This window comes from Neoarius graeffei, chromosome 17 (genome assembly GCF_027579695.1).
Source record: "Neoarius graeffei isolate fNeoGra1 chromosome 17, fNeoGra1.pri, whole genome shotgun sequence".
Classification (NCBI taxonomy): domain Eukaryota; kingdom Metazoa; phylum Chordata; class Actinopteri; order Siluriformes; family Ariidae; genus Neoarius; species Neoarius graeffei.
The window spans coordinates 49,464,230-49,487,612 of NC_083585.1; the positions used below are offsets into that span (position 1 = coordinate 49,464,230).

Consider the following 23,383-nt stretch of genomic DNA (forward strand, 5'->3'; position numbering starts at 1 on the left):
ACTGGATGTTATTTGAATTTATATTTCGAATTGAGACATTTGAATATGTTGCCTAGATCGATGCTATTTTAATTAATACACATTTTGAATTGGCACATTTGAATATGCTGTATTGTATATAGATGGATGCTGTTTAAATTGCTGATGCTGTTTGAATTGATACACATTTTGAATTGAGACACTAATATGGATAGAATAGAGTATGGCTGCTTTGAAGGTTTTTATTGAGACATACAAATATATGCTGCTCATTTTTGAATAAGACATTTCAATATGCCTACATGCATATCGTTGTTTGTTTTCAGTGAATTTGATGGGCTGATGTAGCCTACTTAATACATTTTCAATGAGGAAGAATGACCTTGTTTATGTGTACTATTGTTTATGTATATGCTACTATTTTTGACAGCAAAGGGCAAGGTTTGCGAGTGTGTGCAGGAGGTTACTGAACGCGTGCGCACAGGGTGGTGGTGGTGGGGGGGGCACTTGAGGTATAGTGCCCAGGGGCACCGCATTGGCTTAATACGGCACTGGTATACAGCTGTATTGAATAAACTTTATTAGCCACTTTGCTAGCTAGCGCTTCATTAAAACGCTCCGCATTTTGTTTACGCCACCGGCTGCTATGGCTGCGGCTGTGATTTCGTTTCATCCAGAACTCCGTCCCAAACCGGCGACTACTACACTAACTAGCCTGCCTAAATAGCGCACTTCTTCATTGTGTACCAACACACTACCTAGTGTGCTAGTTAGCGATTTGAGACATTGCCAGCACAGCAGACTGTTATATACAATTAGCGCCCCTGCTGGCTGGAATGAATATCACTGCGCATGCGCTGTACTGAATCAACCCAAAACTCCGCCAAGAATCCTTGAAAAAAAAAAAAAATCCTGGATCCAGAAGGTGATCCGGATCACCGCCAAAATTTAATGGATTGTTAGTTGTGCCCAGTCACACCTCTGGAAAAAATTTCAGAGCAATCCGTTCATTACGTTTTCCGTAATGTTGCTAACAGACAAACCAACCAACAAACAAACAAACGCTACCGAAAACATAACCTCCTTGGCGGAGGGAACAAGTAAAGTAAACGTTGATATAGGATTTACAATGATTCGTTATTTTTACCACTGAGTTTTAAAGGCCTGCCTCAAATTACGTCATTTTGCACTTTGATTTTCTTCCAGGAACAGCCATGAAGAACCATTCCAGAAGTGAGAGAAATTACCACAAGATGGCAGCAACAGACCAAAAGTAACCTTTTAGCACACTTTCTTCCATAATCCTGTACAGATATGCATTTCCAAGTTGTACTTTTAAGACCTACTGTATTGTGCAAAAGTCTGAGGCACATATAAAGAAATGCTGGAGACCAAAAATGGCTTAAAATAATGAAATTAAATGTTTCAATATAAAAAATACTCTAAACAGCAATAAACCATAATAAATGAAACAAAGTCAATATTTAATAGTGTGAGATGACCTTTTGATGAAAACAAAAAAATAGTAGTCTCAGGTACAATGAGTGGAGTTTTATGAGAAAATGAGCTGTAGGTTTTGCTGAGCATCTTACAGAACCAGCCACAGTTCTTCTGACACTTTGTCACACTTGCTTCTTAATTTTGCAACAAAACCAAGTAGCCTTCATTATGTTTTCTTTTTTCATCTGTAAAGTGCTCTCTGATGTAATATGCTGCTCAGATACAGAGATAGTGTTTGTAGAGAGAAGAGAGGAAAAAAGAGAGAAAGAGCTGAACAGCCCAGCGCCGTGTGTGTGCTTATGCATGTGTGTGTGTGTGTGTGTGTGTAGAGTGCATTGAGTGAAATACAGTCACTGAAAAGTGAAACCACAAGTTTTCATAAGCCTGTGGATACACCCTGGACAAGTCGCCAGGTCATCGCAGGCCTGACACATAGAGACAAACAACCATTTACACCTACGGTCAATTTAGAGCCACCAATTAGCCTAACCTGCATGTCTTTGGACTGTGGGAGAAACCAGAGAACCCGGAGGAAATCCACACAGACACGGAGAATATGCCTGGTTGGTTGCTGGGCTCGAACCCAGGACTTTCTTGCTGTGAGCTGACAGTGCTAACCACAACACCAACGTGCCGCTCCTATTTGTGCTATACATAAAAAATAAAATATATGAGAATACACAAATTTGCATCAATGTCAAAGAACACAAATTAAGATAGAACTTGATTTATGAACAAATTACATTCAGATATATGACAGGTACATATTTTGCATATTTTTATGCAATTTTTATAGTTAAAACTGTTAAATACATCAAAAGGCCAGAAAAAAACCCAGCTACAATTACCACCAACAACACAAAAATAAGAAATCACACAGAAAATATGAATCATTGCATCACGTATACTGTATGACATTAAAAAGAATCTTACAAACTCCAAGTCTTGAAGTGTACCTAAAAAGTAGAAAAAATACAAATAACGTCATTCTAGTTGTAGTTCATAGAGTTGAGATACATTTAGAAAAATAAAGCATTTGTATAAATAATTAATATATCTTCTAACATATTGTAGTTTTTTTTTCTTTTGGCTGTGGTCACTGGTCTTAATTTTAGAGCAAATTAATGTACTTTCTGTGAAAGGTCTATGCAAGGGAACCTGTCATGTTGGCAGTGCTGGACTTCATTCAACTACAGAGTTTTCTAAGAGCAATTTTCTGAATTCACTGAAGGTTTTCATTTCAGGCAGATTGAACACACACCTGAGTCATTTACATATCAAATCCAAATCATTAAACAAATGGAAAAAAAAAAGAACTGTATTGTATCACTTAGCCAGAGTGTGCACCTGGGAAATTATTGTGGTTTTCTTTTTAAGCATTTTCACCATGAAGCCTCTGAAGTCCTTTGTGTTCAAGACATAAATGATGGGATTTAACATGGGTGGAATAGTTCTTGATAGTGAAGTACTGATTATCCTAGCATTAGGATGGAGAGAGAAAGTTAATGCAGCAATGTATGTACTCACTATAGGTAGAAAAAATACTCCTACCACCAACAGATGAGAGATACATGTTTTGAGCGCTTTAAGACGACTCTCCCATGTTGTGACCTTAGTTAAGGCCAACAGAATGCCTAAGTATGATAAGACTATGGCAGTCAATGGTGCATAGAGGTATACTGCAGTACACAATTTTGCCATGAAGGAATTTATGCTATTGTCATTACAAGCAAGTCTGTAAATTGGTCCATGGTCACAAAAAAAGCTTTGTACCTCATTGGTTTTACAGAATGAAAGTCGTGTAATCAAAACCACAGTTGTTCCAATTACAACAGCATTAAATATCCATATTGCTGTTAAAGTTGCAAACATGAAGGAGTTATTTACAATAGAATGGTATCTCAAGGGTAAGCAAATTGCAATAAAGCGATCATATGCCAGGGCAGCAAGAGTTAAAGACTGTCCACCAGAAAAGAAAAAAGTAAAAAACATGTTTGCCAAACAAGCATCATAGGATATGTACTGTGAATCAAAAAAGAAGGTCTTCACAAGGTTAGGAATCAGTGCATTTGCTTCACCAAAGTCTGACAGAGCTAAATTAAAGATCCCAATGTATTTAGGAATGTGCAGAGTTGGGTCAACTAATATCATGAAAAGAACAACTGAGTTCCCACACAGTGAGACAATATAGATAAAAATTAAAAAAACAAAGTAGTATTGACTGAAAGGTATTCCAGAAAATCCACTGATGAAAAAGTACTCCGGACGCACAAATGATGCATTTTGTAATAAACTGGAATTCAAACTACTCATGATGAAGTAGATTTTGTTTGTGTCCTTTCAGCCTAAAATCAGAGACATAATGAAGTAAAACAAAAAGAATCATACATATAAAGCACAGCCAAGTTTACATTTACAACACATTAGTGGTGCTGTATCTGTGAAGAGATTTAAATGATTTAAATTATTCTACTTTATTTTGCTCTACCTGATACCTTGTTGTACTGTAGTTTCAACAAATGCACATGCATTATATGTAGAGATGTTGGACCATATTTTATCACGTGATAGCTCAGATACTGAGGTAAATACAACCCACCTGTTAGTGTTCTTGTTTCTCTGTTGGGAACTAGGGCCTGGGCACATACAATACATGCAAAATTCTTTCCTCCATTACAAGAATTGCAAACACAAGTGTTTTTCAGTATGTCACTCATGAGGACATTAATGAATTGTTTTGATAAATTTGGGTACTTTTTGTTTGTGAATGTGTCTATATAATAAAAAGAAAATCACACATTGGCAAAGTGTATATGTATACATCTACATATATCTACACGCGCACACACACACACACACACACACACACACACACACACACACACACACTAATCCCATTTCCAGAAACACTGGGAATTTTCCAAAATGCAATAAAAAAGACAAAAATCTGTTATTTGTTCATTCACTTAAACCTTTATTTACCTGACAAAAGTACAAAGAAAAGATTTTCAATCATTTTACTGACCAACTTAATTATATTTTGTAAATATAAATGAAGTTAGAATTCAATGCCTGCAACACCCTCAAAAAAAGGTAGGAAAGAGTCATTATTACCATTGTATTACTTTAGGTGGCATGGTGGTTAGCTCTGTCTCCTCACAGCAAGAATGTTCTGGGCTTTAACCTCAAAACTAACAGGGGCCTTATATAGTGGCATGCAAAAGTTTGGGCACCCTTACTGAAAATGTATGTTACTGTGAATAGTTAAGTGAGCAGAAGATGAACTGATCACTAAAAAGCATAAAGGTAAAGATGATACATTTCTTTTTAGCGTTTTCTGCTAAATTTGTGTATTATTTTTGTTTTGTACAATTGGAGAGGGAAAAAAGAAAAGGAACACCATGCGAATGTTTGGGCACCCCAATACATTTTAGTTCTCAGGTAACTTTTACCAAGATTCCAGACCTTAATTAGCTTATTGAGCTGTGGCTTGTTCAAATTCTTCATTAGGAAAGGTCAGATGATGCAGATTTCAAAGCTGTATAAATTCTCTGACTCCTCAAACTTGTCCCTAAAATCAACAGCCATGTAGCCTAGTAAACTAGACCCACCCGCCTAGCGGCCAAAAATATTTTTGCCTACCGAGTGGGTCTAGCCTCGCACCATATAAACAAAAACACCCCGGGCATCAAATCGTGCCCGCCAATCACAACGCAAGGTTTTTGTTTGGATTCTTTGGGCGGGCTTTTGCAGGAGTGATGACAAAGCTGCGCGACGCTGGAGAAAGCACAGCAGGAAAGATGGCTACGGGCTAGTGAACAGCACGCGTTTGACTCCGCTTTGGAATCAGTTTTAGAAGAATTAGACTTGGAGTTTTCATTGAAACATGAGCAGGAAGAGGCTCTCTGCTCATTCCTTTTCAAGAAGGACGTTTTCGCTGTTTTGCCGACCGGCTATGGCAAAAGTCTGATCTACCAGCGAGCTCCGCTCGTAGCCAAAAGGATGGGGCTAGTTTGTATAGTATGAAGAATTAATAAACAGCTTTGAAACATTACTTTTTGATTGTTTCTTATTTTCCCGTTATTTTAAATTCAAGGGAAATTATTTCACCAAACACCACTAAATAAAAACTCTCAAAAACAGTTTAAGCAAACCCTTGAAAAACACTTGGAAAAAAATGAGTGTATGTGGTACAGACTCCAAACTTGTGGTCATTATCTCCAAACTTCTTAATATCTAGAACCTGTTTATTAATTAATACGCATTTTGAAAAATTATTTATTTCAAGGTCTCCCCCACTGCTTTCTGTCGCTCTGACTACGTCACAGTCACTGTTGCACTGATTGGTCAGAGCGTTGGCCTATACGCACAGAGACAGTTTGAAAGACAGCGGTTTGTTCCTCCCACCCCCTTCGGAAATGTCTACGGATCGAGGCCAGACTAAATATTCACATTTAGTCTGGCTTGCCAGGCTAACAGCCATGGGTTCCTCTAAGCAACTCCCTTGCATTCTGAATAATAAAATAATTGATGCTCTCAAAGCAGGAGAAGGCTACAAGAACGTGGCAAAGTGTTTTCAGGTAGTTGTTTCCTCAGATTGTAATGTTATTAAGAAATGGCAGTTAACAGAAACAGTGGAGCTCAAGGTGAGGTCTGGAAGATGAAGAAGACTTTCTGAAAAAATTGCTCATTGGATTGCTAGAAAGGCAAATAAAAACCCCTGTTTGACTGCAAAAGACCTTCAGAAAAGTTTAGCAGACCCTGGAGTGGTGGTGCACTGTTCTACTATGCAGTGACACCTGAACAAATATGACCTTCATGGAAGAGTCATCAGAAGAAAACCGTTCCTGCATCCTAGCCACAAAATTCAGCATCTTAAGTTTGCAAATGAACATCTAAATAAGCCTGATGCATTTTGGAAACAAGGCCTGTGGACTGATGAAATCAAAATAGAACTTTTTGGCTACAATGTGCAAAGGTATGTTTGGAGAAAAAAGGGTGCCAAATTCCAGGAAAAGAACACCTCTCCAATTCTGAAGCATGGGTGTGGATCGATCATGCTTTGGAGTTGTGTTGCAGCCAGTGGCACAGGGCACATTTCATTGGTCGAGGGAAGCATGGATTCAAATAAATACCAGCAAATTCTGGAAGCAAACATCACACCATCTGTAAAAAAGTTGAAGTTAAAAAGAGGATGGGTCCCACAATAAGATCTCATCTCATCATCTCTAGCCACTTTATCCTGTCCTACAGGGTCGCAGGCAAGCTGGAGCCTATCCCAGCTGACTACGGGCGAAAGGCAGGGTACACCCTGGACAAGTCACCAGGTCATCACAGGGCTGACACATAGACACAGACAACCATTCACACTCACATTCATACCTACGGTCAATTTAGAGTCACCAGTTAACCTAACCTGCATGTCTTTGGACTGTGGGGGAAACCAGAGCACCCGGAGGAAACCCACGTGGACACAGGGAGAACATGCAAACTCCGCACAGAAAGGCCCTTGCTGGCCACGGGGCTCGAACCTGGACCTTCTTGCTGAGAGGTAACAGTGCTAACCACTACACCACCGTGCCGCCCCCTACAATAAGATGATGATCCAAAAGACACCTCAAAATCTACAATGGAATACCTCAAGAGGCACAAGCTGAAGGTTTTGCCCTGGCCCTCACAGTCGCCTGACCTAAACATCATTGAAAATCTGTGGATAGATCTCAAAAGAGCAGTGTATGCAAGACAGCCCAAGAAACTTGTAGAACTGGAAGACTTTTGCAAGGATGAATGTGTGAAAATCCCCCAAGTATGAACTGAAAGATTATTAGCTGGCGACAAAAAGTGTTTACAAGCTGTGATACTTGCCAAAGGGGGTGTGACTAGGTATTAACCATGCAGGGTGCCCAAACTTTTGCTTCGGGCCCTTTTCCTTTTTTGTCATTTTGAAAATGTAAAAAATGAAAATAAAAAAAATTGTTTTTGCTTAAAATATAAAGAGAATGAGTCATCTTTAACTTTATGCCTTTTGGAGATCATTTCATCTTCAACTTGCTTAACTGTTCACAGTAACAGCAATTTTGACCAGGGGTGCCCAAACTTTTGCATACCACTGTGTATGTATGTATATTGTGGCAGTGGGGGCATGGTCAAGTGTCGGACTGTGACCGGAGGGTGGAGTCAGGGAAGGTAAGTGGCAGAATCACTGCACCTGATGTTGATTAACGTGTGTTTGTGTGTCTTCTCCAGTGACCGCGCCCTATTTAAGGAGAGAGCGAGAGCAGAGGAGAGCTCTCCCCAACCAGACACCTGATGTGTGTGTGCGTGTCTGTGTGTGTATATGAGAGACCACTGAAAAGTGTAAAAATAAAGAGTTACGAAACTCAGTTCTGGCCTGCCGTCTTCTGTGCTCCTCCCACTCCTACAAACTGCCACAGTGGTGCCGAAACCCGGGACGTGGAGCGCAGAAGAAGAACAGTCCCATGGAGTCCTCCCCTTTCACCGACCTGGTCCACGCCCTCGCCACAGCCCAGCAGAGCCAGCACCAGGTGCTAGACGCCCTCCGGAAGGAGCAAGAGCAACGGTTTGAGGCCCTGGTGTTGGCACAGCAGGGAGATCAACAGGCGTTCCGGCACCTCCTCGAGTCAGCGGGGTCCACCACCTCCACCGCCGCGGGCCCTTCCCCCCTCACCCTAACGAAGATGGGCCCACAGGACAACCCCGAGGCCTTCCTCACGCTCTTCGAGCAGGTAGCAGAGACCTTGGGCTGGCTGGTGGAACAGCGCGTGGCGCGCCTCCTCCCCCTGCTAACGGGCGAGGTGCAACTGGCCACGCTACAGCTCCCTGCCGACCGCCAGCTGGTCTATGCGGACCTCCGCCGGGCCGTGCTCCAGCGTGTGGGGCACACCCCTGAACAGCAGCGACAGCGCTTCCGCACTCTGCGCTTGGAGGAAGTCGGCTGGCCGTTCGCATTTGGCCAGCAGCTCTGGGACGCCTGCTGGCGGTGGTTGAGGGCTGACAACCGCGATGCCAAGGGAATCATCGATCAGGTGGTACTGGAGCAGTTCATCGCTCGCCTACCAGCAGGAACCGCAGAGTGGGTCCAGTGCCACCGCCCGGCGTCACTGGATCAGGCCATCGAGCTGGCGGAGGACCATTTGGCGGCTGTCCCGATGGCAGGACAGCAGACAACCTCTTCTTCCCGCTCCTCTCCCTCTCTCTCTCTCTCTCCTCCTGTGACTCATTCTCGCCCCGTTCCCCCACCGCGGAGGCGGGGGCCAGCACCACTCCAGCCAGCCTGCTGCACCGGTGGTGCCCTCCCGTTTCTCCCTTCTGTGTCTGTCTCTCCCCCCCCTCAGGTGAGTGAGCCCCAGAGCACCAGTGCAGAGAGGAAGCCCGGGCCGGTTTGCTGGCGCTGCGGGGAGCCGGGCCACCTCCAACAGCAGTGCTCGGTAATGGAGGTGGGCACGGTAGTTCGGATCCCCGACGTGCCAGGAGCCGCCCTCGATCAGGCCGGAGTGTATCGCATACCAGTGAGTGTCCAAGGGGATACATATCAGGCATTGGTGGACTCTGGCTGTAATCAGACCTCAATCCACCAAAGCCTGGTGCAAGATGAGGCATTGGGGGGAAGCACAATTGGTGAAGGTGTTGTGTGTGCATGGGGATGTTCACAACTACCCTTTAGTGTCGGTCCACATTCTTTTTCGAGGGGAAAAATTTATAGTGAAGGCGGCGGTTAATCCTCGCCTTACCCACTCGATAATTTTGGGGACTGATTGGCCAGGATTTGGGGAATTAATGAGTCATTTAGTGAAGAGTGGGTCCTGCCATACTTCCGCAGGGGGAGATCCCGGTGTCGCATTGGCGGGAGCAGCTGTCACAGAGCCGTCTACGTCATCTCCGCGTCAGAGTGAGGAGCCGCAGGCTCCTCCTCCTTCTATTGGGGAATCCCTTGTGGATTTTCCATTAGATCAGTCACGAGACGAGACTCTGCGGCATGCGTTTGACCAAGTGAGAGTAATCGATGGTCAAACGCTCCAGCCAAACACCACCCCGTCCTTCCCCTACTTCTCAATTATGAAGGCTAGATTATACCGAGTGACGCAGGACACTCAGACTAAAGAACAAATCACGCAGCTTTTGATTCCAAAAAGCCGCCGGGAATTGGTATTCCAGGCAGCTCACTTTAATCCCATGGCTGGACACTTAGGGCAGGATAAGACACTAGCCCGAATAATGGCCTGGTTCTATTGGCCAGGGATTCGCGGCGATGTCCGTTAGTGGTGTACGGCATGCCGCGAATGCCAGTTAGTAAATCCAGCGGCCATTCCAAAAGTGCCTTTGCGCCCTCTCCCATTAATTGAGACCCCATTCGAAAGGATTGGGATGGATCTCGTCGGGCCATTAGATTGGTCAACACGAGGGTACCGCTTTATATTAGTTCTAGTGGACTATGCAATGCGATACCCAGAAGCAGTACCTCTTCACAATATCTCAGCACGCAGTATTGTGGAAGCGCTCTTCCACGTCATCTCCTGAGTTGGAATCCCCAAAGAGATTCTGACTGATCAAGGCACCTCGTTTATGTCACGAACACTGAACGAACTGTATGGGTTATTAGGTATTAAGCCGATCCGCACCAGCATTTATCACCCACAAACGGACAGTATAGTCGAACGATTCAATCGCACCCCCAAAAATATAATTAAGACATTCATAAGCGAGGATGCATGTAATTGGGATAAATGGCTCAAAACCTTGTTGTTTGCAGTGCGAGAGGTCCCACAAGCCTCCATGGGGTTCTCCCAGTTTGATTTGTTATATGTGGTGCTGATAACGCCAAGGTCGCGGGTTTGATCCCCGTACGGGCCACCAAATTGTTGGGGTTCAACCCAGTCTGAAACGGTCAATCGGTCAACTTATTTCTCGGGACCCCCGCCCTCGTACCACCCAGATGTCTGGGACGGAACACCGCAAAAAAACAGAGAACCAGAGATTGGTTTCACTGCTGTTTAATCACAGTATTCTCACCAAAGATAAAAGATTACAAACACCTTTTATAACAAATCATAATCTCTCCAAACGGCTATTGTGTCTGTCGAATGTGTGTGTGTCTATGGGAGGGTGTGAGTAAGTGACATCATTTTGATATCTGTGTCTATGTGTGTGTGTGTGTGTGTGTGTGTGTGTGAGCAGGTCACATTTAATTACATCACTGTTCTGATGGAATGTTCAGATGTATGTGTGTGTGCTTGACTTGCGAGCAAGTGAGCAGCTTGATCTTGGGGCAGGTCAAACAGATCTTAAAGGTCATTGCTTACGTACATAAGGAATCTTTCAACAAAGATATGTTATAAGTAAATAAGAACAAACCTAAACAAAAACAATTATATGAAAAACATCTCATATCAAAATAAACAAAATGTTCCCAAACAATGTCCAGCCGAGACAGAAGGTAATTTTAACTGAACCGAAGTTAATCCTTAATTTTGTCACCATTTTAATAAATTACTGCCTTCTTGGTCAAGAATAATACTTATATAAACCTAACAGGGCGTAAGCCACATGGCATTTTAGACATGCTGCGAGAAAATTGGGAGGAGGGACCTTCACCAAGTAAAAATGAGATTCAATACGTTATTGACCTGCACGCAAAACTCCACACACTCACCCACCTAACCCAGGAGAATTTGCAGCAGGCTCAAGAATGGCAAACCCGCCTGTACGACAAGGGTACGCATCTTAGGGAGTTCGCACCAGGAGATAAAGTACTCGTACTGTTGCCAACATCAAGCTCCAAATTAATCGCCAAGTGGCAAGGACCCTTTGAGGTCAAACGGCGAGTCAGGAACGTCGACTATGAGGTGAGGCGAACGGACAGGGGAGGGGCACTACAGATTTACCACCTCTATCTACTGAAACTCTGGAACGAGGAGGTCCCTGTGGTGTTGGTGTCGGTGGTTCCGGAGAAGGCGGAGCTGGGGCCGGAGGTTCCAAAGGGAACATTGGCATCGCATACCTCTCTGGTCCCCTGTGGAGACCACCTCTCCCCGACCCAACTCGCGGAGGTTGCCCAGTTGCAGACTGAATTTTCAGACATGTTCTCGCCCCTGCCCGGCCACACCAACCTCATAGAGCACCACATTGAGATGCCCTCGGGGGTGGTAGTGCGCAGCCGCCCTTACCGGCTACCCGAACACAAGAAAAAAGTGGTTCGGGAAGAACTCGAGGCCATGCTTGAAATGGGCATTGTCGAGGATTCCCACAGTGACTGGAGCAGCCCAGTGGTCTTGGTACCCAAGGCCGACGGGTCGGTCCGGTTCTGTGTAGACTATAGAAAAGTCAACACGGTGTCTAAATTCGACGCGTACCCAATGCCTTGTATTGATGAGTTGCTCCATCGACTAGGCACGGCTCGCTTTTACTCGACACTGGATTTGACAAAGGGTTATTGGCAGATCCCCTTGACTCCATTATCCTGAGAAAAAATGGCCTTTTCCACACCGTTTGGCTTCCACCAGTTTGTCACACTTCCTTTTGGGCTGTTTGGGGCGCCCGCTACATTCCAGCGGCTGATGGATAGGGTCCTCCGCCCCCATGCCACCAATGCGGCCGCATACTTAGATGACATCATTATCTACTGTAATGACTGGCCGTGGCACCTACAACATCTGAGGGCCGTCCTTAGGTCGCTGAGGCGAGCGGGTCGCACAGCCAACCCGAAGAAGTGTGCAATTGGGCAGGTGGAAGTATGGTATCTGGGCTTCCACTTGGGCAACGGGCAGGTGCATCCCCAAATTAACAAGACAGCAGCAATTGTGGCCTGCCCGAGGCCCAAGACCAAAAAGGGGGTGAGACAGTTCCTGGGGCTGGCTGGCTACTATCGTAGGTTTATACCTAATTATTCGGATGTCACCAGCCCGCTGACTGATCTGACTAACAAGGGGGCACCAGATCCAGTCCAGTGGATGGAGTAATGCCAACGGGCTTTTTCTGAGGTGAAGGCTGCACTGTGTGGGGGGCCACTGTTACACTCCCCTGACTTTTCTCTCCCCTTTATGTTACAGACGGATGCGTCGGACAGAGGGCTGGGGGCTGTTTCATCCCAGGAGGTGAAGGGGGAGGACCGCCCAGTGCTGTACATCAGTAGAAAGCTGTCGGTGCCTAAGGAGTGCTACAGCACCATTGAAAAAGAGTGCCTGGTGATCAAGTGGGTGGTCCTCACCCAACGTTACTACCTGCTGGGACGCCCTTTCAACCTCTGTTCGGACCATGCGCCCCTCCAGTGGCTCCACCACATGAAGGATGCCAAAGCGCAGATCACCCGTTGGTATCTGGCACTTCAACCCTTTAACTTCAAGGTGATCCACAGGCTGGGGGCGCAGATGGTCGTGGCAGACTTCCTCTCCCGCCGGGGGGGGGGGGGGGGGGGAGTCGGCTGCAGGGGGTATGTGGCAGCGGGGGCATGATCAAGCATTGGTCTGTGACCAGAGGGCGGAGTCAGGGAAGGTAAGTGGCAGAATCACTGCACCTGATGTTGATTAACGTGTGTTTGTGTGTCTTCCCCAGTGACCGCACTCTATTTAAGGAGAGAGCGAGAGCAGAGGAGAGCTCTCCCCAACCAGACACCTGATGTGTTTGTGCGTGTCTGTGTGTGTATATGAGAGACCACTGAAAAGTGTAAAAATAAAGAGTTACGAAACTCAGTTCTGGCCTGCCATCTTCTGTGCTCCTCCCACTCCTACAAACTGCCACACATATATATATATTGCTGGTAGCTTGGGACAACCGCCCCCAAAGCAGCACGTTGCTCCTTGCACAGCCACTCCCACAGTGCTGAAGAAACAGGGATGCTTGAGCACCATTGCTTTGGACAGCACAAGACAGAGTGGCTACAGGGTGGGGCCCACTGATCGCACATGGCTGGAGTGGCACAGTCCGTGTATTAATTCACCCTCCTTGAGGAGCCAGGGGAGTATAAAAAGGCACCATCAGACTCCACCTCCATGCCAGTGGATTATTTGGAAGGTATGCCAGAAAGAAAAGCCTTTTCTGTCAGTGAACCACAAACATAAGCACCTGAAGTTTGCAAAATGCTACAACAACTTTGACTGGGACCACATTCTATGGTCTGATGGAACAAAAATGGAGCTTTTTGCCAATAAACACTCAAGGTGGGTTTAGTGTAAAAAGAAGGATGGCAATAATGAAAAGAACCCAATCCCAACTGTAAAATATGGTGGAAGTTCTGTGATGTTTTGGGGTTGTTTTTCCTCCAAAGGCTCTGGAAACCTTGTTAAGGTACATGGCATCATGGACTCCATGAACTACAAGGACATTTTAAATCAAAAGCTGCCTGCCTCTGCCAGGAAACTAAAACTGGGTTGTCATTGGATCTTCCAGCAAGACAATGATCTGAAGCATGTGTCCAAATCAACACAGAAATTGTTAGCTGAGCACAGAATCAAGCTTCTGCCATGGTCCTCTGACCAGAACCCCATTGAGTGCATAAGAGAGGACCGAGGACCCTGGATTAAACGCAGGGGTGCCAATAATAGTGGCACGTTGTTTTTATTGAAAATAATTACTTCTTGGTGAGGATGTGTTTTTTCTCTGAATAAATTTATCTGAATTAAAGGGTGGATTATTTCTCTTTTTTTCAGTATGAGATGAAGCAACTTTACCAAAAAGGTGGATTTTTTTTCACCCTTTTTTACTGATCTTTTCAAGGGTTGCCAATAATCATGGAAAGCAATATATCTACTAATTTTTATGCTTAAGTTTCAGGATCTATGAACCAGTGTGTAAAATTAAGAATTTGTAGTTCCTTTGAATGCTTAAAAAAAGTCTCTTTGCGTGAGAAATGGATGTTTTTGAGAAAATAGCTGATAAACACTACATAATCAAAGAAGATTGCCATCACAAGGTAAGAAAACAACAATTGTTTCACAATAGTCTGTTATAACTAATTAATTTCATAGATGACTTCCGTTTCCACTTGAAGAATGAATTCTGTTTCCAGTTGAGAGTATGCTGTGCATGTTTTGGCTGCCGTTTTTTTGCCGTCTTTCTTTCTTTCTTTCTTTCTTTCTTTCTTTCTTTCTGTGTTTGTATGGTTTGAAGTTTGTTTTTGTTTGAATATTTTGTCTGCTAGTTGTGGCATAGCTCCAGACCACGTGCGATTGCTCTAAGACAACGAGGGAGGCTCAGCCTCGTCTAAAAATGACGAACATCGTGTAGGATGAATTGTGCTAGGCTTATGTTATAGTCGACCTTATAACATTGCTATTTCAGATCCAGAATCATAGAAATATATGTGCTCAACCCAACTACAGTGCGAAATCATTCTGTTATAACTTTCCCCAGTTCGCCTAATATGTGAGTTTTTCCCCCTCGTGACAACGCGATGCAGCCCAGCCTCAGTGGACTTCAATGGCATTTGGGAGCTATGCGCTTTTCAATATCAAAATGCAAGACGATTATTGGACAAATACTGTGAAAACGCCCGCCCACGGACTCCCATGGACTCCCAGCCTCACAGTGGGAGGGACATGGCAAAGCTTTCCGCAAGGAAACTGGTGATTGGTGAAAGCAGATGGATATTTTCTTTGATTGACAGCTCGTTTCAAATATAGACAGGCAGCGGTGAATTTCAGTTCAGTCCCATGCGGATTTGCAAGTGCTGTGGTGTATTGTAAGAGATCAGCTTACATTTCGATTTCATTCATTACATACGGTTTCTACCAGCTTTTTTAGTTTGTATATATTTTCATTGTAAATAAAGTGTAAATATAGTGTTGTCAAGTTTGCTATCTTAGATCCAGAAATTTCGTTTATTTGAATGACTGAACTTGAACTTGAGGGGGCTAGTCAGCTAGCAAGAAAGCTGCGCATGGATGCCAAGCATTGTTGATTTAATTTTGGCGAAGCCATTTGCCAGTCTTCCTTTCGAGGAAAAAATTAAAATTAAAGAGCAGGGTAGACCAACGCCTCAAATTGACTTGGTGAAAAAGGTAGGGAATAATATTCGTTCATTTCAGCTCTCTTGGTATGAGAAAGTGAATTGGCTAACAGCAAGTGACCCACATCAACAACAGTAAATAGGCTACTTTAGTAATATGTCATGGATGGACCAAAAATATAGAATCTATTTAAAATGTTTATGCTTAGTATATTATATTGGAATATATATTTCTCTGGATATTAATTAAACACAGCTACAATTTGGAAAAAAATTTTAAACAAAAACACAGCCGAGAACATTTCACACTACAGACCTGGATTAAAAGTGAAGGGTTATCAAAATTGTCAATAAAACATTTCTCAGTCAAAATAAGTAAAATATAGGGAAAGTGTCATTGAATGAAATGTGTGGCACCCAGCTCTATGTTTGGCTCCCCAAGGCAAGGCAAGGCAAGTTTATTTATATAGCACATTTCATACACAATGGCAGTTCAATGTGCTTTACAGAAGTAAAAACAAAAACAGTAAACAATAGAGAAATAAAATTACATAAAATATTTTTTTTATTCTAAAACAATTAATTAAAAGAATTAAAAGAATTAAAAGAAAATAATAAGAATTAAACAATAGTAAAAATAAAATAATAAAATGAAGTAGTAGTTCAAATAGGATGAGAAAAAAAACCAGCAGAATAGAATAAAGTTAAAGTAAATTTAAAACATGCAGAGAAAGTAAAGATTATAAAAAATGTAAAGAAGACAATATTAATTATTTAACAGAAAGCATCTGAAAACAGCTTGGTCTTTAACCTAGATTTGAAGCTGCCAACAGCAGGAGCATTTTTAATGTCCTCTGGCAGTTGGTTCCATAGCTGTACTGCATAGTAGCTAAAAGCTGCTTCACCATACTTTGTTTTAACAACTGGTTTTAATAGTAAATTTTTCTGTTTTGATCTGGTAGATCTGATTGGGTTAGGCCGCTGCAACATATCAGAGAGGTAATTGGGCCCTGTACCATTTTGAGATTTGTATACCAGCAGCAATACTTTAAAGTCAATTCTGTAGCTTACTGGAAGGCAGTGAAGGGACCTTAGAATTGGAGTAATGTGCTCTGTTCTTTTTGTTCGTGTGAGAACCCTAGCCGCTGCATTTTGAACCAGCTGAAGTTGTTTGATGGTCTTTTTTGGCAGGCCTGTGAAAAGGCCATTGCAATAATCAACCCTACTAGAGATGAAGTCATGTATTAGTTTTTCCAGATGATTTTTTGACATAAGTCCTCTTAGTTTGGAAATGTTTTTTAGGTGATAAAATGCCGTTTTAGTTATTGCTTTCATGTGACTGTCAAAGTTTAGCTCGCTGTCAATGAAAACACCAAGATTTTTAACCATTTCTTTAGTTTTAATCCCTTTTGTGTCAAGAATAGTGGTAATCCTGAGTCTTTCATCTTTTTTCCAAATAGAATTACTTCTGTTTTATCTGTGTTCAGCTGAAGAAAATTTTGTGACATCCAGCTATTGATTTGATCGATACACTGGTAGAGACATTCAAGGGGGGCATAATCATTAGGTGATAGAGCAAAATAAATTTGGGTGTCATCTGCATAGCAGTGATACAAAATTGAATTTTTATTGATAATTTGCCCAAGTGGGAGCATATAAAGGTTGAAAAGTAATGGTCCAAGAATCGACCCCTGGGGGACACCACAGGCCAAGGACATTGACGTTGAGGAACAATTTCCCAGGGTAACAAAGAAGCTTCTATCTTTTAAGTATGAATTTAACCAATTGATAACTTTACCAGTCAATCCAACCCAGTGTTCAAGTTGATATAGCAGTATGTTGTGATCAACAGTATCAAAAGCTGCACTGAGGTCCAGTAATACCAGGACCGATGTTTTGCCTGCATCAGTATTAAGACGTATGTCATTTATAACTTTAATCAGCGCTGTTTCAGTGCTATGATTGGCACGAAATCCTGACTGAAAATTATCAAAACGGCTGTTTGATATCAAGAAGGCAGTTAATTGATTGAAGACAATTTTTTCCAGGATTTTCCCGATGAATGGTAAATTTGATATTGGCCTGTAGTTATTTAACACTGAAGGATCCAGATTATTTTTTTTTAAGAAGGGGCTTTACAATGGCTTTTTTAGGGACACAGGAACAACGCCAGTCTCCAGGGATGTATTTATAATTTGAAGCACATCTGTAATTATAAGATGAAGAACAGACTTAAAAAAGTTGGTGGGCAGAATGTCCAGTTCAGATGTTGAGGAACTGAGATTTTGTACAGTTTTTTCAAGAGTCTCATAATCAATTAAACAAAATTCTGACATTGTGTTGAAGTTATCTATCTGTGTCATTGGTGATTGCAGTTTTTCAATTTTTTGCAACTGAGATATATTATGAGAAATATTCTGCCGTATTTTATCAATTTTACCTTTGAAAAAGGATGCAGACTCATTGCATTTATTAACTGAGAGAAGTTCAGGTGCTAATTGTGGTGGGGGATTAGTTAGCTTCTCTACTGTTGAAAATAGCACACGGGCATTGTTCATATTCCTGCTGATGATGTTGGAGAAGAAAGACTGTCTTGCTTTACGAATTTCATAATTATAATTACAAAGCATCTCTTTATGGATTTGATAATGGATGTGAAGTTTAGATTTGCGCCATTTTCTTTCAGTCTTTCTACATTCTCTCTTTAGCAGTTTGACAGCCGGGTACTGCTTCCATGGTGCTTTCTGCTTATCATTGAGTCTTTTGATTTTGAATGGAGCAATATCATCCATAATTTGGGTCATATTTAAATTAAAAAATTCCAGTAGATCATCTACAGAGTCTGACATTTTGGTTGAGTTCTGAGAGAGAGCTTGCTCAAAGAGAGCACATGTGTTGTCTTTTATGACTCTCCTACCTATAGTCGTTGAGCTGTTCTGAATGTGAGGAGACATAGAAACATCAAAGAAAACACAGAAATGATCAGATAAGGCCAGGTCAACAACAGTATTAGAAACAGTAAGACCCTTTGTGATGACGAGGTCAAGAGTATGACCACGAGAGTGGGTCGGCCCCTGTACATGTTGTACTAGGTTGAAGTTGTCAATAATTGCAAGTAGTTCTTTGGCATAAATGTTATCAGTATTATCTACATGCAAGTTAAAATCCCCAGATATAATAAGACAATCAAACTCTAAGCAAATGACTGATAAAAGTTCACCAAACTCTTCAAGAAAGACTTTGGCTGAATGTCTCGGAGGCCTATAAATAGTTAATAATAATATGTTAGGAGAGCATGTAACAAGTGCACATAAGTGTTCAAAGGACATAAAATCACCAAGTGAGGATTGTTTACATTGAAAAGAGACTTTGAATATATTTGCGATCCCTCCACCTTTCCCTTGTCGGGTAACATTCAAAAAATTAAAATTTGGGGGAGCTGCTTCAATAAGGGTGGTAGCACTATTTGCTTGATCCAGCCAGGTTTCAGTTAGAAGCAAAAAATCAAGATTGTGTTTGCAAATAAGATAATTAATTAAAAATGACTTGTTTAAAAGTGATCTAATGTTCAGAAGAGCTAGCTTTACAGAAAGTCTAGAAGTAATATCTGCTTGTGCACTCTGATGCTGTTTTAAAACAGGAAGGAGATTAGATTGGTTCACCCCCAGGGTTAAATGTGCTCTATGTTTTCTGTTTCTTATCAACACAGGAATAGTGAATGGCATAGGCACATTGGGTCCCAGCTGGTTTTCAACACTACACCCATTTGCAGGGACCCAGAGTACATCAAACAAGACTTTCTAAATGTTCCATTTGGTTTGAGGGTGAAAGGATTGGAGCTGACATGTATCTTTTGGATGGTGAAAAAGATTTGTAGCCAGCTGAAAGTCCTGGACGAACACAATTTTGATGAACTGGGTACACTGCTTGTCGCGACAGATTTGGGCTGGAAAAAGAGAGTGTAGCCATTGGGAGCAATTTTTTCATGCTATTTGGGAAATCCATCCGAGGAGAAGTGGAGTCATCTGTCTTTGAATGTTGGGAGTCTTGCAAGTCAGATGTCTGTGTGTCCTTGATGACGACTTGCAAAGATGATTGTTTAGGCTTTGTAACTATGTCAGTCTGCGACATCTTATCAACTGTTTTCCTCGATGCTGGCTGAGAAAAGATTGCAAGTCTGTAATGGTCTACTAAGACTTTGGCTCCAATCCAGCTGAGTTCAGTGCTATTTGGCTTGTAAAATTCTCTACGATTCCAGAAAAGGTTAAAATTGTCTATGAAGTTCATACCAAATGAAAAACAAGTTTTTCCAAGCCAGGTGTTAAGACTGAAGAGTCGAGAAAAAGCAAAACTTCCTCTCGCTGGGAGTGGGCCACTGATAAAAGATTGAATTCCAGTCTTATAGAGCTCAGAAAAAAAAGTTTTCTGAAATCATCTTAGACAAACAGCTGTTCTCTGAAAACATCATTTGCTCCCACATGCACAACAATACGTTTAATAGTTTTATGCTCGGACATGAGTTTCAAAATGCTGTCTTTGATGTCAGAGATGGATGCATTTGGAAGACAACAAATAATCATCTCATAACCTTTTAATTGTCTTACAGTGGAATCACCAAGAACAAGGGTTGTGGGATCAGGTGGTGTTACGAGCTGCTTTTTGCCTCTTCTCACAGCTCTTCGATCTTGGTGCGATCTCTTTTTACTATGTGTTTGTCCACTTGAAAAATCCTCTTCCATATCCCTGAGGCATTCAAATTTGTTCTGTAGCCTTATGGGCTGTGGATTTTCCATAGGATTGTAGATCCTATTGTAATTTGTAGAACGAGCTGGTGTTGAAGTAATTACTCTTCTGTTTTTATTTTTGGGCTTACCACCCATCATTTGCCAGTTTTCTGTACTCACATTTTGCCCAGCTTGATTGATGAATTCTTCCACTTGATCTGCAATGTCCTCGGTCTGTCCGAGTGCAATCTCTGCATTCCCAGCCACTGTTTCTGTACTCCTTTCCTGAGATATCGCTTTTAATTCGTCCGTCTTTGGCAGAGCATTAATCTTTGATTCCAGAATAGAAATCCTCTGTTCTAGTTCCATGCATTTTCTGCAGGATTTTTTGCTCCCTGGCATTTTGTAAAAAAAAAAAAAATAGTGGAAATTAAATTAAAATTAAATTAAAAGCTTATAAAGATGAAAAATAAAATGAGAAAAAAATAGTGGAAATTCAATGAGAAAGTAAAGTATAGAAATAAAGATCAAGAAAGCAGGAGCAAAGCAAAGAAGCGTCCTACTCGCTTGAGTAGGAGGAGCAGAAAAAGCCCAAGGTCAGTGCTTGTGCCTATTCCAGAACACTCTGCTGTTACTGCTGAGGTTCCTGACAAAGAGCTGCTTTCAATAATGATCAATTTTTAAACAACATGCCACATGCCACAATTTTAAAATATAAAATGTGAAAATATACCCCCCCCCCAACACCACCATCATGTATATTGGACAGTAGGCTAATTGGCCAAAAGAACCTGTTATTTCACAGTTTCTGACCCTGCCAACAATCAGCCAGATCAGAGGCAAGAGTATGGGCAAAATTGATGTGTTTTTTCTTTTTTCTTTTAAAATCTGGAAATATCGTAACTGACCAGCCTCCCCTGTTTGAAAGACTACCAGCCGCCACTGCTCCAGACCCAGTTTTGGGCATTGGTTTCCTCAAACCTTGGTACTCCATGGGTGTTGCATGTTCTGATCACAGTGGACTTCAGTGAGTTTGTTGTTCTAGATAACATCAGAGTTGCCCAGCACACTGTGCAGTGGTGCTTCTGCTCTCACTTTCTGGATCCATGGCGCAGTGTTCCAAGCACTGTTGCCTGGTGGTGTCATGGCGGCTCTGCAAATGGTGTAGGATTTAGCTTCCTGCACCTTTTGGTGGGACTAAGGGCAGCTACACCACTGGAGTTACAACCCCGATTCCAAAAAAGTTGGGACAAAGTACAAATTGTAAATAAAAATGGAATGCAATGATGTGGAAGTTTCAAAATTCCATATTTTATTCAGAATAGAACATAGATGACATATCAAATGTTTAAACTGAGAAAATGTATCATTTAAAGAGAAAAATTAGGTGATTTTAAATTTCATGACAACAACACATCTCAAAAAAGTTGGGACAAAGCCATGTTTACCACTGTGAGACATCCCCTTTTCTCTTTACAACAATCTGTAAACATCTGGGGACTGAGGAGACAAGTTGCTCAAGTTTAGGGATAGGAATGTTAACCCATTCTTGTCTAATGTAGGATTCTAGTTGTTCAACTGTCTTAGGTCTTTTTTGTCATATCTTCCGTTTTATGATGTGCCAAATGTTTTCTATAGGTGAAAGATCTGGACTGCAGGCTGGCCAGTTCAGTACCTGGACCCTTCTTCTATGCAGCTGTGATGCTGTAATTGATGCAGTATGTGGTTTGGCATTGTCATGTTGGAAAATGCAAGGTCTTCCCTGAAAGAGATGTCGTCTGGATGGGAGCATACCGTATGTTGCTCTAGAACCTGGATATACCTTTCAGCATTGATGGTCTCTTTCCAGATGTGTAAGCTGCCCATGCCACACGCACTAATACAACCCCATACCATCAGAGATGCAGGCTTCTGAACTGAGCGCTGATAACAACTTGGGTTGTCCTTCTCCTCTGTAGTCTGAATGACACGGCATCCCTGATTTCCATAAAGAACTTCAAATTTTGATTCGTCTGACCACAAAACAGTTTTCCACTTTGCCACAGTCCATTTTAAATGAGCCTTGGCCCAGAGAAGACATCTGCGCTTCTGGATCATGTTTAGATACGGCTTCTTCTTTGAACTATAGAGTTTTAGCTGGCAACGGCAGATGGCACGGTGAATTGTGTTCACAGATGATGTTCTCTGGAAATATTCCTGAGCCCATTTTGTGATTTCCAATACAGAAGCATGCCTGTATGTGATGCAGTGTCGTCTAAGGGCCCGAAGATCACGGGCACCCAGTATGGTTTTCTGGCTTTGACCCTTACGCACAGAGATTCTTCCAGATTCTCTGAATCTTTTGATGATATTATGCACTGTAGATGATGATATGTTCAAACTCTTTGCAATTTTACACTGTTGAACTCCTTTCTGATATTGCTCCACTATTTGTCGGCGCAGAATTAGGGGGATTGGTGATCCTCTTCCCATCTTTACTTCTGAGAGCCACTGCCACTCCAAGATGCTCTTTTTATACCCAGTCATGTTAATGCCCTACTGCCAATTGACCTAATGAGTTGCAATTTGGTCCTCCAGATGTTCCTTTTTTGTACCTTTAACTTTTCCAGCCTCTTATTGCCTCTGTCCCAACTTTTTTGAGATGTGTTGCTGTCATGAAATTTCAAATGAGCCAATATTTGGGGTTGTACATCCCAACCTCTTTGGGTTGACTTTTTTTTTTGGTAATTGTCAAGTGACCTTGGGTGTGAGAAAGGTGCAATATAAGTTAAACATATTATTATTATTATTATTATTATTATTATTAGAAGAAGAAGAAGAAGAAGAAGAAGAAGAAGAAACCTTTATTCCTCACATGTACATGAAAGCACAGACTGAAGCACAGTGAAATTGGAGTCTCATTGCATCGCTCCTGTGGAGGGCAGCCCCATGTGAACAGTTGGGGGTCGCACCTGGAGGATGCTCTGGACTCTTGCAGTGTTGTTTTTGTGGCTGGGGACTGCAGTTGACTTGCTGACTTTAGGACTGCAGTTGACTTGCTGACTTTGGGACTGCGGTTGTCGTGAATGGTTTTGGACTTGGGTTTCCATTGGTGGGGGGTTTATAGCATCAACGAAGCTGACTTTGTTAGGACTGTTAATGTTATAGTCATGTTGTCTGTTGTTGCCCGGATGGGGACGGGTTCCCTTTTGAGTCTGGCTCCTCTCGAGGTTTCTTCCTC

General features: G+C 42.3%; 1 protein-coding gene across 1 annotated transcript; it reads right to left on the reverse strand.

Annotated features, from left to right (window-relative positions):
- Positions 1 to 2,805: 2,805 nt before the first annotated feature.
- Positions 2,806 to 3,872, reverse strand: LOC132864761 (olfactory receptor 1M1-like). Its single transcript, XM_060898179.1, has one exon. The coding sequence runs from the start codon at positions 3,790 to 3,792 to the stop codon at positions 2,806 to 2,808; it is 987 nt and encodes a 328-aa protein (XP_060754162.1). The 5' UTR covers positions 3,793 to 3,872.
- Between the last annotated feature and the right edge of the window lie 19,511 nt (positions 3,873 to 23,383).